The following is a 13,351-nucleotide window of genomic DNA, read 5'->3' on the forward strand; positions in this document are numbered from 1 at the left end:
ACACCCCTGACCCCAGAGTCCTAGTGCCCACTGCCTGGGCATGACAGCACCCTAGGTATAAGCCAGCCCCTGTTCTAGAATGCCATTATGGCAGTAACACGAATGCCATATTTGGCACTTGCGATTCTTATCCTTAATTTGATGTTGTGTAACTCTATTTTGACCCATGCTCGGCACTAAGTCCTGCTCCTTTGACTATTTTGCTTTCTCATAATGTATTTAACGAGCGCTTGCACTTTTTGTGGTCTAAACTTGCACTTTAAAACTGTACCAAGTATGCTGCCAACAAGTTCCTAATTTTATAGTATTATGTATATCAAAATGTTTCTGATCTCTGGTGATATTCATCTTCCTCTTGTTAGGATGTTGTATGCCTTTTATGTATGTTGTACTTTATTGATCCTGGAGATTGAAATAAAATTATTATGATGATGAATTTTGGGTGGGAGAGGGAGTGTGCCCCACCCTCCCCAAGCCTTTGTGAGGCCACAGGGACCCCCATATCTAAGTACTGGTGATTTATACTAAGGGTAATGGGGTGAACAGCTCTTTCCTCATTCTTTGGGGAGGCCCTGGGGACCCATTCCATAGGGCTGATAATATATATTAAGCAGGGGGGCATGCAGCCACTGTCTCTGAGCCTTGGACAGGCTCAGGGATGCCATCCCCTGGGACGATACTTTAAATTAAGGAAAGGGAGGTGCGCAGCCCCCTTGTAGAGCCTTGGACTAGCACAGGGTACCCTTACCCTGGGGCAGAAAATTCAATAAAGGGAGGGGGCAAGCATCCTCCCCAAGCTGTTGATCCGGCTCCAGAGACCTAATCTCCTAGAGCCCTATTTCATTGCAGTGTCCTGGACATTATAGTTCCATGCCTGGAAGAATGAGGGCATACCACGCACGTACACTCCAGAGCAGGGAATACAACTTTGCTCCTGTCTGCATGGGAGCAGTGGAAAATCCAAATGCTGCCCCGGCAGGAGCAAAGTTAAAGAGCCGGTTCCCATCAGCACCACAATAGGTGCTGGCTGGGGAACCGACTGGAGCTGTGGGACCTTGGGCTCCCCCTCCAGCACCGAACACGATGATGCATGTGAGTCTGATTATATCTGGGCAAGCTATTTTTAGGGCCTACTGGTCTTTTCTGGCAAGTTGACAGAGAACAGGTGTTCTCTTCACTTAGAAAGTGAATGGGCAATAAACAGGACTTTAAATCGTGTTTTTATCTTGTCACATTTGCTCTGTGTTCAGCGACAGAAGTCAAATGCCTGCTTATGTCTTTACAATATGCTGCTTCTTTTATTTTGGAGATTGGTGTTTACTTTTCTTTCTCTGACTTGCAAAGGGAGAGGATTTTTTAAAGTGAACTGCTTGACAATGGTGCTGTAGAAATAGTGAAGTGAAAGGCTTTATGAGGTCCGTGATTGTCTAAAAACATTTAAATAGCTTGTAAATGAACTGTACACTCATTCCAAAATATATTTCAGTAGTCATGAAAGCACATTTTTTGTAATTCATGTGTAATGCAAAATCATAACATTTTACTTGGTGATATGCAAATGATAAGTATTTTTGTTGCAACACAGTTTCCACAGATTAATGTCTACAGGCTAAATAGTTTTATCAGTATAACTGCAGGTTAGTGGGAAGGTTTGTGTCAGTTTCACTGGAAAATGTGCTGTTTTTAAATGACAGTGCCCTATCACTTTATGCTTTCATAATATATTTTATTTCAAGTGGTTTTTTTTTTACATGAACTAAGAAACATTCCGGCCCCGCCCTGAAGACAATGTTATTAGTGAGCTAAAGGGCAAGTCAGGGGTCATGTGCACCATATATGTGGGCTAGATTCTTATTATAGATAAAGAAACAGTTTAGTCCATTATTTTTTTCTACAGCAGAACTGCTTAACTTGCATATTTGAATGTGCTGTCATATGTGATAATGTTACTTTAGGACGTGAGTTATAGTTAATTGAGATAACTATAAATGGTTAAATTCGTTGGTTTTTGTTAATTTAAAATGCTATATTTTAACTGACATTTTCAACTAACCATAATGATCCCTTAAACCTTTGATTGAGATAGATATATATATATATATATATATAAATAGATAAACTATATATATATATATATATACACACACATTTCTCATAATTAAAAAGCTGGAAAAAGCGGTAGCAAAGACTTATTAAAATCAACAGTTGTCAGATGTACTTGAGTTTATGAGAAGTTGTCTTTTACGGCTAGATGTGCCACTCTGTACAGAACCCCAGCTTCAAAATTACTTGTGTATATTTTTCTATCATTTTCTCAAACGAAGTTAAAGATTTCAGACTTTCCATTATGGATGCTGAATGGACAAATGATCATAAGCACTGCATTAGTAATGTTCCAACACCATTAACGGATAAACATGCAATTGTTAAGTTACCCTTCTGAATACAAAACAAAACAAATAATGAAAATATTTTCTCCCATGCAACGTTCTCCCTGGTCGAAGACAAGATTAAAGTAATGCCATTCACGTGTTAGGATGTTTAATGAACATAAGAGAGAATCGGTTGATTTACCATGTTAGGCCGCTGATAAATAAGCACTTTTTCAGGCTTGTGATCTACCATGTCCAGGGCTCTCTCGAGTAATGGTATGTACTCTACCCTCCTTCCAGGTTCCACGCCAAAAGAAGCTGTTACAACAAATTTAGCCTGAAAAAACATTTTTAAATACATTAACAACGGGTTTAGTGAAGGACGCCAGTGCGCAACATACATTGAAAAATGAAACATAAATAAATCAGAAAATAACAAAAACAGGTAGTTGTACACCATATTTCCTTCATCAAAGAAGGCTTCAGTCTACTGACGAAAGCTTTGAGCGTTTGATTAAAAACAAATTAGAGGTGGTTGAGCCACTTGCTCGAGCCATATGCATATTTCCGGCTCAACACGAGGGCCTCCTGGACCCTCTTCCACAAAATAAGCCGAGCCATCATGTGACGCCTACTTCCCACCCATGTGCTTAGTCGAATCCTCCAAGATTCCACCAACCCTCAACGCCCGTCCTTCAGCAGAAGCCTTGCTTAGCGCCAAGCCAGAGTAATTGGTGGATAGTGAATACATGTGTGAATGCTGTGAAAGCACCTGGAGAAGACATTATGCTAATGAGCTTTGAAACAGATCTTTAATTAGCATTTTCACAGCACGGTGTAGAACGACTGTATACCCAGAAACCTGAACAGCTGCCTTCCTCCCTGAACAATGCAGAAAGCCAGTGGTATGAACTCTGCGCGACACTGTCTGCAGCAAAGCTCAGCGCATCTCTCGTGTTGATCTCCCAGACGTTTTTTCAATACCAGTCACTGTCCTCCACGATGTGTTGAGCCTTCCTTAAAATTAGTCTTTGTTACGTCAGAGGAAACCAGTAATATTAACATTGAAATAGAGTATTGTTGGACCCGACATCTTTCGCGTGGTTTTCCCCCAATATTTTTACTTCCATCCTTCTATTTTTGCTGACTTTAGGTCTCTAGGCACTTAATCACTGCTAACTAGTGCAAAGTGGATATGCTCTATCCCTTAAAACATGGTAAGATTGACTTATACACAATTGGCACACATAATTTACTTGTACGTCCCCAATAAATTGGTTCTGCGTGTATCCAAGGCCTGTAAATTAAGTGCTACTAGTGATGGGCTTGAAAAATCCTAAGAGTTTTACTAGTCCTGCAGGTGTAGTAACTTGAGAAATCTCCCCGACAAAACTGTAATGTACTTGACCTCTGTCTCTGTCTCTGAAAGACAAGCAAATGTGACAAGAGTGAATGAGCAATAATTATACCTTTAAATCTTGTTATCTTGTCACATTTGCTCCACTTTAAGAAATAGAGGTCTAAAGTCAGTTTGTCTTACTACTCACCAGGAAGGGCGAGTAAGCACTAAAATAGCTTGTCCTGAATAAATCAGGCTCGCCATAGCGAGCTGGCGAGTGTATTTACGAGCTCTGTGGTGGGCCTGCAGCTGTAATTGTACCACCCACTTACGTAGTCTTTTTAACATGTCTCAGGCCTGCCAAGAAAGCCTATGTGTACAGTTTTAAACTGCCAATTCAACCTGGCAAAAAAAACTTTTGCCAGGCCTAAACCTTCTTTTTTTAATACATATAAGTCAGCCCTAGTGTAGGCCCTAAACAGCCCAGAGGGCAGGGTGCAGTGTATTTAAAAATATGGAAATGTTCTCTTAAACTATTACATGCACTGGTGGTGAAAACCCAAATTCATTTGTCACTACTGCAAGCACTACCTCTCCCACGGGATAACATTGAGTTACTTTATTACATTCAGTAGGTGCTAACTTTCAATTCGGAGCAGGTAAGAATGCAGAGTTTGGTGTCTAATCAATTGTAATTTAAAATCCTCCTTAAAGGTAAAGTCAGATTTCAAAGCACAATTCCAAAATTGACACTTTTAGAAAGTTGGCATTTACTTGTCCCAACCATTTTGTGCCTGTTTCCTGGGTAACAAGATTAGGTGTAGCTGGCAGTACTTGTGTATTGATCTCAGATAGTGAAAAAAGGGGAGGAGATGTCACCTACCACACTAGCATATCACAAAGCATGAGCATACCCACAAACAGTTTGACACTAGTTTTGTATGACCCCAAACGAGCTGGGGCAGGGAGGAAAGAAATTCCAAACACCTCTGGAGGTGGAAATCTGCAAATCCTTCTCCTACTTCAAAGTGGGCACCAGCTCTTCTGGACACCTCTGGAAGGCTCAGAAGGACTGCTGCGCTGCTCTGCAGGGAGGAATGCTACTCTACTGCACTACTGCCTGAGAGAGAAGTGATGGACCTGCATCCTGCACCCAGGACTACCAGAGTGACTCCAAGGGCTATTTGGCTGCCCCCCAGATCACCGTGTCAGGAACAGAAAAGGTTCCAACCACCTTGAACCCAGCACCTGGAATCAGTCTGCTGTGAGTCTAGCTCCCTCAAGTGGTGCCACCCCAGTCCTGTACCCTCAGATGTGGGCCTCAATGTGCTCTGCTAGCCCAGCTGTGGTTCAAGAAGAACCGCTGCTGCACATCCCATTCCTGCCGCAGGGCCTTGCAACCCTACGGAACTGCTTCTGCACAAAGCTTCCTCGACACAGGACCTTGCATCACAGCACCCCAGCTCCTTGGAACCACCCTATGAGCGATGCATCCATGATCCAGGACCTTGTGTTACAGCCCACTGGAACTGCCGCAGAGCGACGCATCCTCCCCGCAGGATCTTGCACCACTCCGCAACCTGGTATTGAATTTTGTTCAGTGAGCCTAACTTGGTCCCTCTATCTGGCCCGCCCTATATTGCATTCAGCCTGAACTTGTGACTTTGTACCGATCCGGCATGACTAGAGAGCCACAGCTGACAATTTGTGCTTCTAGGCACTATTTTTACCTAAATCTTAAAAATTGCATATCTCTGGTTCTACTGATCAGATTTTCTGCCTATTTGGTCTCATATGACATTACATTTTATTCTATTTTTTCAATGAGTGTGAGATTTTTCTTATGTTGTGTTTTCACTTTTATACTGTTTGAAGTGCTGCATAAATGATTTACACATTGCCTCTAAGTTAAACCTGAATGCTTTGTGCCAAGAGGGTTAAGCCTGACGGATTTGTGTCAGAGGGTTAAGCACAGGTTAATATGGGGTTTGCTTGTTACTTCACCCAGACAGGAATTGTGGTTGCTGCTTGAGTAGGGATTCAACCCCATCAACCAGTAACCCAATTTCCTATAAGTATTCTGCCTTCCCTGAAGATAACTTTGTGTTTATTTACCAGGAAGTCTTCTTGTGTAAATCTGATGTAATAGGTCATAAGGGTGGCTATTTACTGCGATGTATTGATTTAGCTCCTCGAAAGAAAAAACACTAGGTAGTAAAATTTGACACAAGATGGGCAGTGGTGGCCTGTCATTATGAGCATTGAGGCTCTGCCCTCATTGTCTTCTGATCCATTTATAGTATTCCAATAGTAAATAATAACCTACTATTCATTATTGGTATAATTAAAAAAAAGTCAACCTTCAAGTTGAAGAACAGCAAGCCTGAGGCAGTAATTCTGTCTGGTGGCTGGTTCCGGAAACATAGAGGAGCCTGTGCCATCTATGTGGCCGTAGGGATCGGACAAGTCCTCAGTTCCACCCCATTTGTGATGTTTTGCAGCATCACCCATAGAGGGTGCCTATGGAGTTATATGCTTAAGTCATGTAGAGCTCTGAGGTTTGTGTGGATCATCCTGTCACCTCATTTCTCTAATCTCGTCATAGGGTTGGGTGGGGTCAGGAGCCTCAGTGATGCCACCCCAACCCTTGGTAAATTGGGAGAAGGGGATAAAAAGCAAAAGGTGGAAAGGTAGGGCCTGCATATCATTATGCAGGTTTCATCTTTCTAATGACAGATTCAGTACTCAAGGTTGAAGGGTGCTTGTTCCTACCCTAAGGATCCATCCAGAACTGGTAGCTGAAGATAAGTGAACATAAATATGCCAAATGGTGTCTGCTTGTGGGAGAGAGAGATGGAAAGAGAGAAAGTGTGTGTATGTAAAAGAAAGTGGGTGTATATGTGTGAGTTAGAGTGAGAATGATTGACGGGGAGTGTGAGTGAGTGGCAGTAAGTGCGAGTGTGTCAGAGTATATGACACTGAGCAATAATGAGAGACAGAGTAAAACTGTGAGAATGAGAGACAGGGAGAGTGAAGGAGTCTCAAATGAGTGTGAAGGAGTGAAAGAGGTAGTGCAAATGTGTCTGAGTGAGATGAGTAAGGGACCTGATTGATGAAATGACTGTGTATTTCAGAGTCTGCCACTAGCCCTGGTATATCGGAGGCAATTCGTGTCATATTGGGTACAAGTGGCCAAATGCTAAAACTTGTCTATTGGTTGTTATTCTTGGCATAAGAGGCATCAATGAAAAATGTTGACACTGACATATTTCAGGAAATACTTGGCATATGGGACACCAGTGGTAAAACACGGCAATAATGGCGTGTCTAAACCCCTCAGACCCACAATTGACCGGTAGACTGATAAAATTCCTCAAAGTATTCACTCAATCATGACTCTTGGGCCGGTTCTTCGGTAAATGAGGAAAATGGACAATACCATTGCACTGAATTTTAGCCAGTAACGTATTTTAGAAGTTTTAAAATGAGATGAAATGAATGTATTGTTTAATTCTTCTTTTAACTTTTCTTTATAACATTGGTCCTTTCCTTTTTGCTACGTTCTTGTCTTAAATTGTCACGGTTTTAATTAACTAAACAATAAACATTACTTACTTACTTACAGTGGTAAAACAGTGACGTAATCCTTGGCAAAATGCTGCTGCTAGCCTACTGGGCATAATTCGTGGTATGAGGGTCTTCCGTGGCAAAATGCTGGTGCTAGAATTTTGGAGGTAATTCTTGACATCTGTGGTAAAAAACTGGCACTAGAACTAAATCTCGACATATGGGACATTTATGGCAAAATGATGGAGCTGGTATACCGGAGGTCATTCTTGGAATTAGGTAGGACCACCATTGCATATTGGGTGAGAGGCAGGCCACCGTGACAACGTTTTTGGCATAGCATTCAAAAAATAACTGATTAAACGCACTACTTAACCTGATATTTTCCAAATTTTTGTGGCGAAGGAAAGAGCCTCGTAAACATCCCTAGAAAGAGTAAGACTCACTTGCTGGAATTCATGTCAAGTATTACACACCACTACTATTAAAGATCACTTCTCATGACGAAACTGGGATAGAAACAGATTCCCATCCAATGGCTCAATCACACAGCATGAAACCACTTTGGCAAATGGTTGATCCTATGCAATTACTTTATGTAACTGTGCCTCCTTTTTAGGTCTCGCGGAGCCAGTGCATTCTCTGCACTCGAGACTTATAGTAAGGGGGCTTCAGAAAATGCTACCATGAGCCTAGAGCTTGCTGTTACGCGCGCGGGTGTGCTGTACAGCGCCATATGGCTTTCCATCCTTACACGCGCTTTCACTTTTGCCGCGCGCACCTACTTGTGTCCTTTTTTTTTCTTTTAGCGCACGCACACAACTCTGTGCCCATATAGTTCTCCCTGGTCTTGTTCTGCCACTTTAACGCCCCCCCAAACCCCCACCACAGAGACAGCCTCCATATATTTCTCTATTTTCAAAAACTCTAAGGATGTTTCGGAAAAGTCAAGTTTTACTACCATAAATAACTTGATGCATGTATTCCTTTATTGTATGAGGGAAATTAAATGTCTGTGTTAAACGGCACCTGCGCTGCATGCATCTCAGACATTGCATTTTTTTTCTGTTCGCACTGGGTTCAGACTCAACGGAGGGCTTCACATAAGAAGCTGGTGCGCTACACTAGAAGTCAATCCTTCCAATTTCATTTGGAAACTCCGCACCCACTACTAGAGACCGTGGTACAAACAGTCCCTGTACGGGTTCCCTGTCCTTTCGCTCTGGGCCCCCACCCAGCTGTTTCGGATTCTACTCTTCGACGAGCCTGCTACTTGTTTTTAAAGTGTCAATGAACAATAACTAGAGTGCACGTCTTCGGGAAGCATAAAATAATGCACACATTGGTTCTACAAATCCCTGCTCACATGTTTGAAAAAAGTGGTCGAAAGGCAGGCAGTTTAAATGGAAACTGAGAAAGTACTGCTAGTCCGGTGCGGTGAGTGGAGTGGCTAAAATGTAACATTTTCTTTAACTATTTTTTTTCCCCAGCAATTACGGGCACAAATCCAGAACAAAGTGCGAGCTTTTATGGTCACACCCACTATATACAGCTAATTGGAACATAACTATGATAATGAACAATTGCCACAATAATTTAAGTTTGATAAGGGTTTCACAAATGTGCATTTCTTGCTATATATACAGTAGAGAACTTATAAAATGTGCCACCTAATGACGAGACTATCGGAGAGAGCCCACACAGTTGCTTGCTCTCTGAAAGCCATTTGGTTTAACACGCAGAGGTGTTGCAACTAGTGGGCAAGGGAAGCAAGCAAGGCTGACCGACCACACGTTGAATAGAGAATATTTATCTGGGTAAAATAAGACCAAAATGACACAAATCCAATAAGTAGAACTCGAGATCTGAATTTTTAATGATTAAATGTGAAAACAGTTCTTAGAAGTCTCTAGTAGTCAAAAGGTTACAGGAGGTTGTGAGGGACAGGTACAAATCCAGAATTCAGGCGGACCGCGATGGAGGGCAGGCAGACTATGAGACTCATACAGATCCTGCTGACAAAGTACCTTGGATAGAGCAAGCGTCAACAATGAGAGCATGACACATCAGTTCCGATTCACGCAGTGGGTTCCCGTGTCGTCATCAAGCTCCGTAGAAATAAATGCACTGCACTGTCGTCAAGCAAGCACAAAGCATTGTCATCGGGCCTCACAGGCTGTGAAACTGCTGTCATCGAACGGCCTCTGCACTGGCATTGAAGGGGGATGCATCAGTTTCGGCCAGTATAGTGGTGACGTTGCGTTGTATTTGTAGTAAAGCAACTGCCGGACCCATTTCTGAGGTTCAGAACAGGAGGGGGCACCTCAGGCAAGGGTAGGACTCTCAGACAGCAAAATTGCAGGAAGTCTTTTGTGTCCCTGAGACTTCAGAAAAGGGGAAACAAGCCAGTAAGTCCATGGAGTCACAATGGCTTCAAGTGAGAGGTGTCCAGTCCTTGTCCTCAGCAGGGCAGAGATCAGCAGGTAGGGCAGCTCAGCAAAGCTGAGACGTTTTTCCACAGAACAGACAGTCACAGCAAATTGGCAATCCTTTTAGCACAGCAGTTTTTACTCCAGCAGAGTTGTTCTCAGATCCTGTAGCGTACTGATTTGATAGTGTCAGAGCCCTGGTACTGATGGAGCAAGGATTCGCACGTAAAGCGACATGCTCGTATTCAAGAACCTCGAATAACCTTAATGAACTAAATCAATCTGTTTGTCTTACTAATTTCCCATTTATTCTGACATTTTGGGTGTCCAAGAGAAGCTTGCTTATGTGTTTACTTATCCTAAAACGCTAGCCACTAAAATGGCCGCTGCTTGGCAGGAGTTTCGTCTGCGCATGCGTCGGTCACACTCACGTGACGTGACGTACTCCCAGTTCTGGCGGAATCTTTGCGCTTGCGCACTAGCTTCAAAATGGCCGCTTTGTGTTCTCACATGCTGAAGCTTGCTCTGCCGCTTTCTGCATTGCTGTTCGTTTTGCACTAATTTTAATGCTATAATTAATATAAAGTAAGCGGAGTCATATAGGGATTCCTGATATACAGTGTATTAATTTCTTTCTATGTTCTAAATTGTTTTCCTTTACTTTTCATATGGCGAGTCTTTTGGGCTGGGGAAGTACATGAAACTCCATCTTAGAAGTCCCTACTGCGTATGTCACCCTGGTAGAGGGAAGAAAACCTTGTACCAGTGGAACCCAGCCAGCTGGCAGCCACAGTCAAGATGCTCATGAGAACTGACCTGCGACCCAGCAGGACGAAGCTGAACTGTACTGCAGTTGTAACAATTGTATACTAAATTGTATTAGGCATTGTTAGGAGAAGAGCACATGTCCTGGGAACCCCTAATTCAATAGGCGGTCCCAAAAAGATGCAAATTGAGGATTGTAGAAGTTCATCCTGGTTGGTGTGTTGACCTGTCCTACTAGAGGACCAATCAAAATTGGGCATTCTTACACTTGCAACATTTGGGGGGTGGTACACTGACCCAAAAACAGTATAACTAGCCTAGGTTTAGCAAGAAAAATTGTCTGACTTGTCCGAATTGCTGACCTGTCACTGACCCAACGCACTCAATAGGTGACTGATACAGAGAGCTGCGGGGCACTCTGTCCGAAATTTCCACAGACCCAAGCGGGGTTTTTAAACCTTAAGTGCTGGCGGAGCACTTTGCTGGGGAATTCGATAACCCAATCGGGGTTCTGACTGATAGCTGCATTGAGGGTGTAGCGCAGGCGTTGCTACCGAACTGCGGGTGCTGGTCTTTCCTTGATGGTCCTATCCTGATCCTAATCTGGTTTTCCTGTCCTGTCCTGGGGTGTCCATTCTGCACTTGCGGGCCCACTGGCGACTGTCCTTCCTTGGGGTTTCTCCTGTCCTTAACTGACCCGTGGCCAAGGTTGGTCTTCACACCGTTCTAGGTAAATATAGTGCTGGGAAACCTTTTTCTGCATCTTCATTCTCTTTCTTTGCTTTAATAAAGACGTGATCTCGCATATTGATTTTCCATGCTTTCCTTTCGCACTGACAAATGAAAAAGTCATACCTTATAGTTGTTATACTAGCATGTTCCAATTTTTCCCTATCCTTTAAGTACGTTCCTGCATACAGTTCATGAAATATAGATGTTCCTTTTCTTTACCTTCCTTTAGCTAAATGAAATGATTTCTCTGAATATTAGCGTGTTCCACTTTTACCTTCCCTATAGTTACATGTTACTTTTCGAAGTTTCCATAGACTGACTAAATTCTCGTACTGTGCCCACTTTTGGAGGGTGTACATTCTAGCATGTTCCTTATCTTTCCCCGTCCTGTAGTTACTACACGTCTAGTCTAAATTCCTGAAAATTCTTACTAGCATGTTCCCTGTTGTTACCTTCCTTTAGAGTCCTAAATGGTTGGTCTGATCTACTTTCTATATGGATATGTGCTCTTTATAATCTTAGTTATTGACAGTCTAATTGCTGTAAACCTTATGCTTTCAGAATATGACTAAAACTAGATAAAGGTTTTTTAAAATGTCTGGGTTTGTGGTTATTATATGAGTGCCAATAGAGTAAATAGTAGTTTTTGTATTTTGGTGTCTTGCCTTTCTTTTACAGCTAGCTCCCTGATCCATGGTGATCATTAGGTACCCGTAGCAGTGGAGTGGTAAGTCGGGTACATTGGAAATACAATAGGAAGGAACAGGGTTACTGGTAGTAGAGTGCAAGGTTACCCGATTAATAAATATGGTGTATTGAAATTTATGGGCCCAATGTGCATACAGTAAAATTATAGTCGGGTGACCTGCGCGCTCTATCAGTAATTTTCTGGTAGCAGAGCTATGGTTAGGGACTAGTTAAAGGTAGGTAGGACTAGTTAGGATAGGTAGGTAGGTTATTTGCTGCTAATTATGAAAATGTTACTACTAATTGATCAAATGTACAATCGTTGTTTATTGCTTTGAAAATTATGAAATGTTTTAAATTGTTTTTCTTGCTGCTATATTGATATATGTTCTAACAAAAACTCGTTAGTGATTGTTATATATTTGTCTGGAATCCCCGGGGAAAGAAAAGCGGGTGGTGAGGAGAATCCATCGCGCAGTGAGGTCAGTGGCTCGAGGAAAATTGGTGCAGGTTAGGCAGAACTGGAAGCACTAATTAGGGTTTTCTGTATAAATGTATGAATAAATGATAGCAAAGAGTTCGCTGGCAAAACTTCTATTGTGAAATAACCTAGTAAGGGTCACACGGAAGGAGTAGCAGGTTCGTCTAAGCTTGATTGATAGCAAAGGAGTTCACTAGTGAAACTTTTGGCTTAGTATATATCCCTAAGTGGATGAGTCGAAGGAGTAGCAGGTTCACTAATGCTTGTGTGAAGAGTAGGCAGAAGGGATCTACTCGCAGTAATTGAAAAGTAAATAGAAGAAGTTTACTGGCAGTGAAACAAATCTTTTCTTTCTAAACACTCGAGTACAGTGGCGAATGTGTTTTCGTTGTGAATTTAATAAAGCACTTGCACTTTAAAAGGTAGAAATCGAAGCGTTTCTTACCTTGTGAAGGAGGGAGTCAGTTGCGGAGCTGCGTTGACGTCACTCAGTGCCGTGCTGGTATTGGTCAAGACAGCGGGTGTGTAGCTGAGGCGGATTTGTAAAGGAGGGGGGAGCACAGGAGCGTGAGAACTCGTTTGCGAGAAACGCCGCGCACCCATTGGTTGAATTATTTTGAAATTGCGCATTTAATTGGTTGCAGAAAAATAAGAGTCGCATTTAGATTGGAAGTGATTTTGTAAACAGAGTCGCTTGTGGAAAATTATATGTGGCATCCGTCTAATCCAGAGACTAGACCTGATCCAAAATATATAGGTTTCGGAAAAGATAAGTGGAAAGGTCGTAAAAGCGTTATGTACGGAGAAAAGAGGAAAATGACCTTAGTAAGCAAAGTGAAGAATTATTTCAAAAGAGACAAACCTGTCAAAACTAGAGAAGGAATTGTCATTCCACCACCTAATACTCCCTCATCATTCATGATGTTCGACAGAGGCTACCATTCTTGTGTATGGTTGGAAAATTGGGTGGAATACACGA

The 13,351-nt window shown here is 42.3% G+C and overlaps 1 protein-coding gene across 2 annotated transcripts in view; it reads right to left on the reverse strand.

The window, feature by feature from the left end:
• The window catches only part of ACSS3 (acyl-CoA synthetase short chain family member 3), a 1,350,383-nt gene that overhangs the window by 1,004,071 nt on the left and 332,961 nt on the right, over positions 1 to 13,351 (reverse strand). For both annotated transcript variants that reach the window (XM_078674232.1, XM_078674231.1), the window contains exon 4: positions 2,575 to 2,709. In XM_078674232.1, the coding sequence (XP_078530358.1) occupies positions 2,575 to 2,709 (135 nt within the window). The remainder of the gene's footprint in view (positions 1 to 2,574; positions 2,710 to 13,351) is intronic.

Source organism: Lissotriton helveticus, chromosome 1_1, assembly GCF_964261635.1.
Source record: "Lissotriton helveticus chromosome 1_1, aLisHel1.1, whole genome shotgun sequence".
Classification (NCBI taxonomy): domain Eukaryota; kingdom Metazoa; phylum Chordata; class Amphibia; order Caudata; family Salamandridae; genus Lissotriton; species Lissotriton helveticus.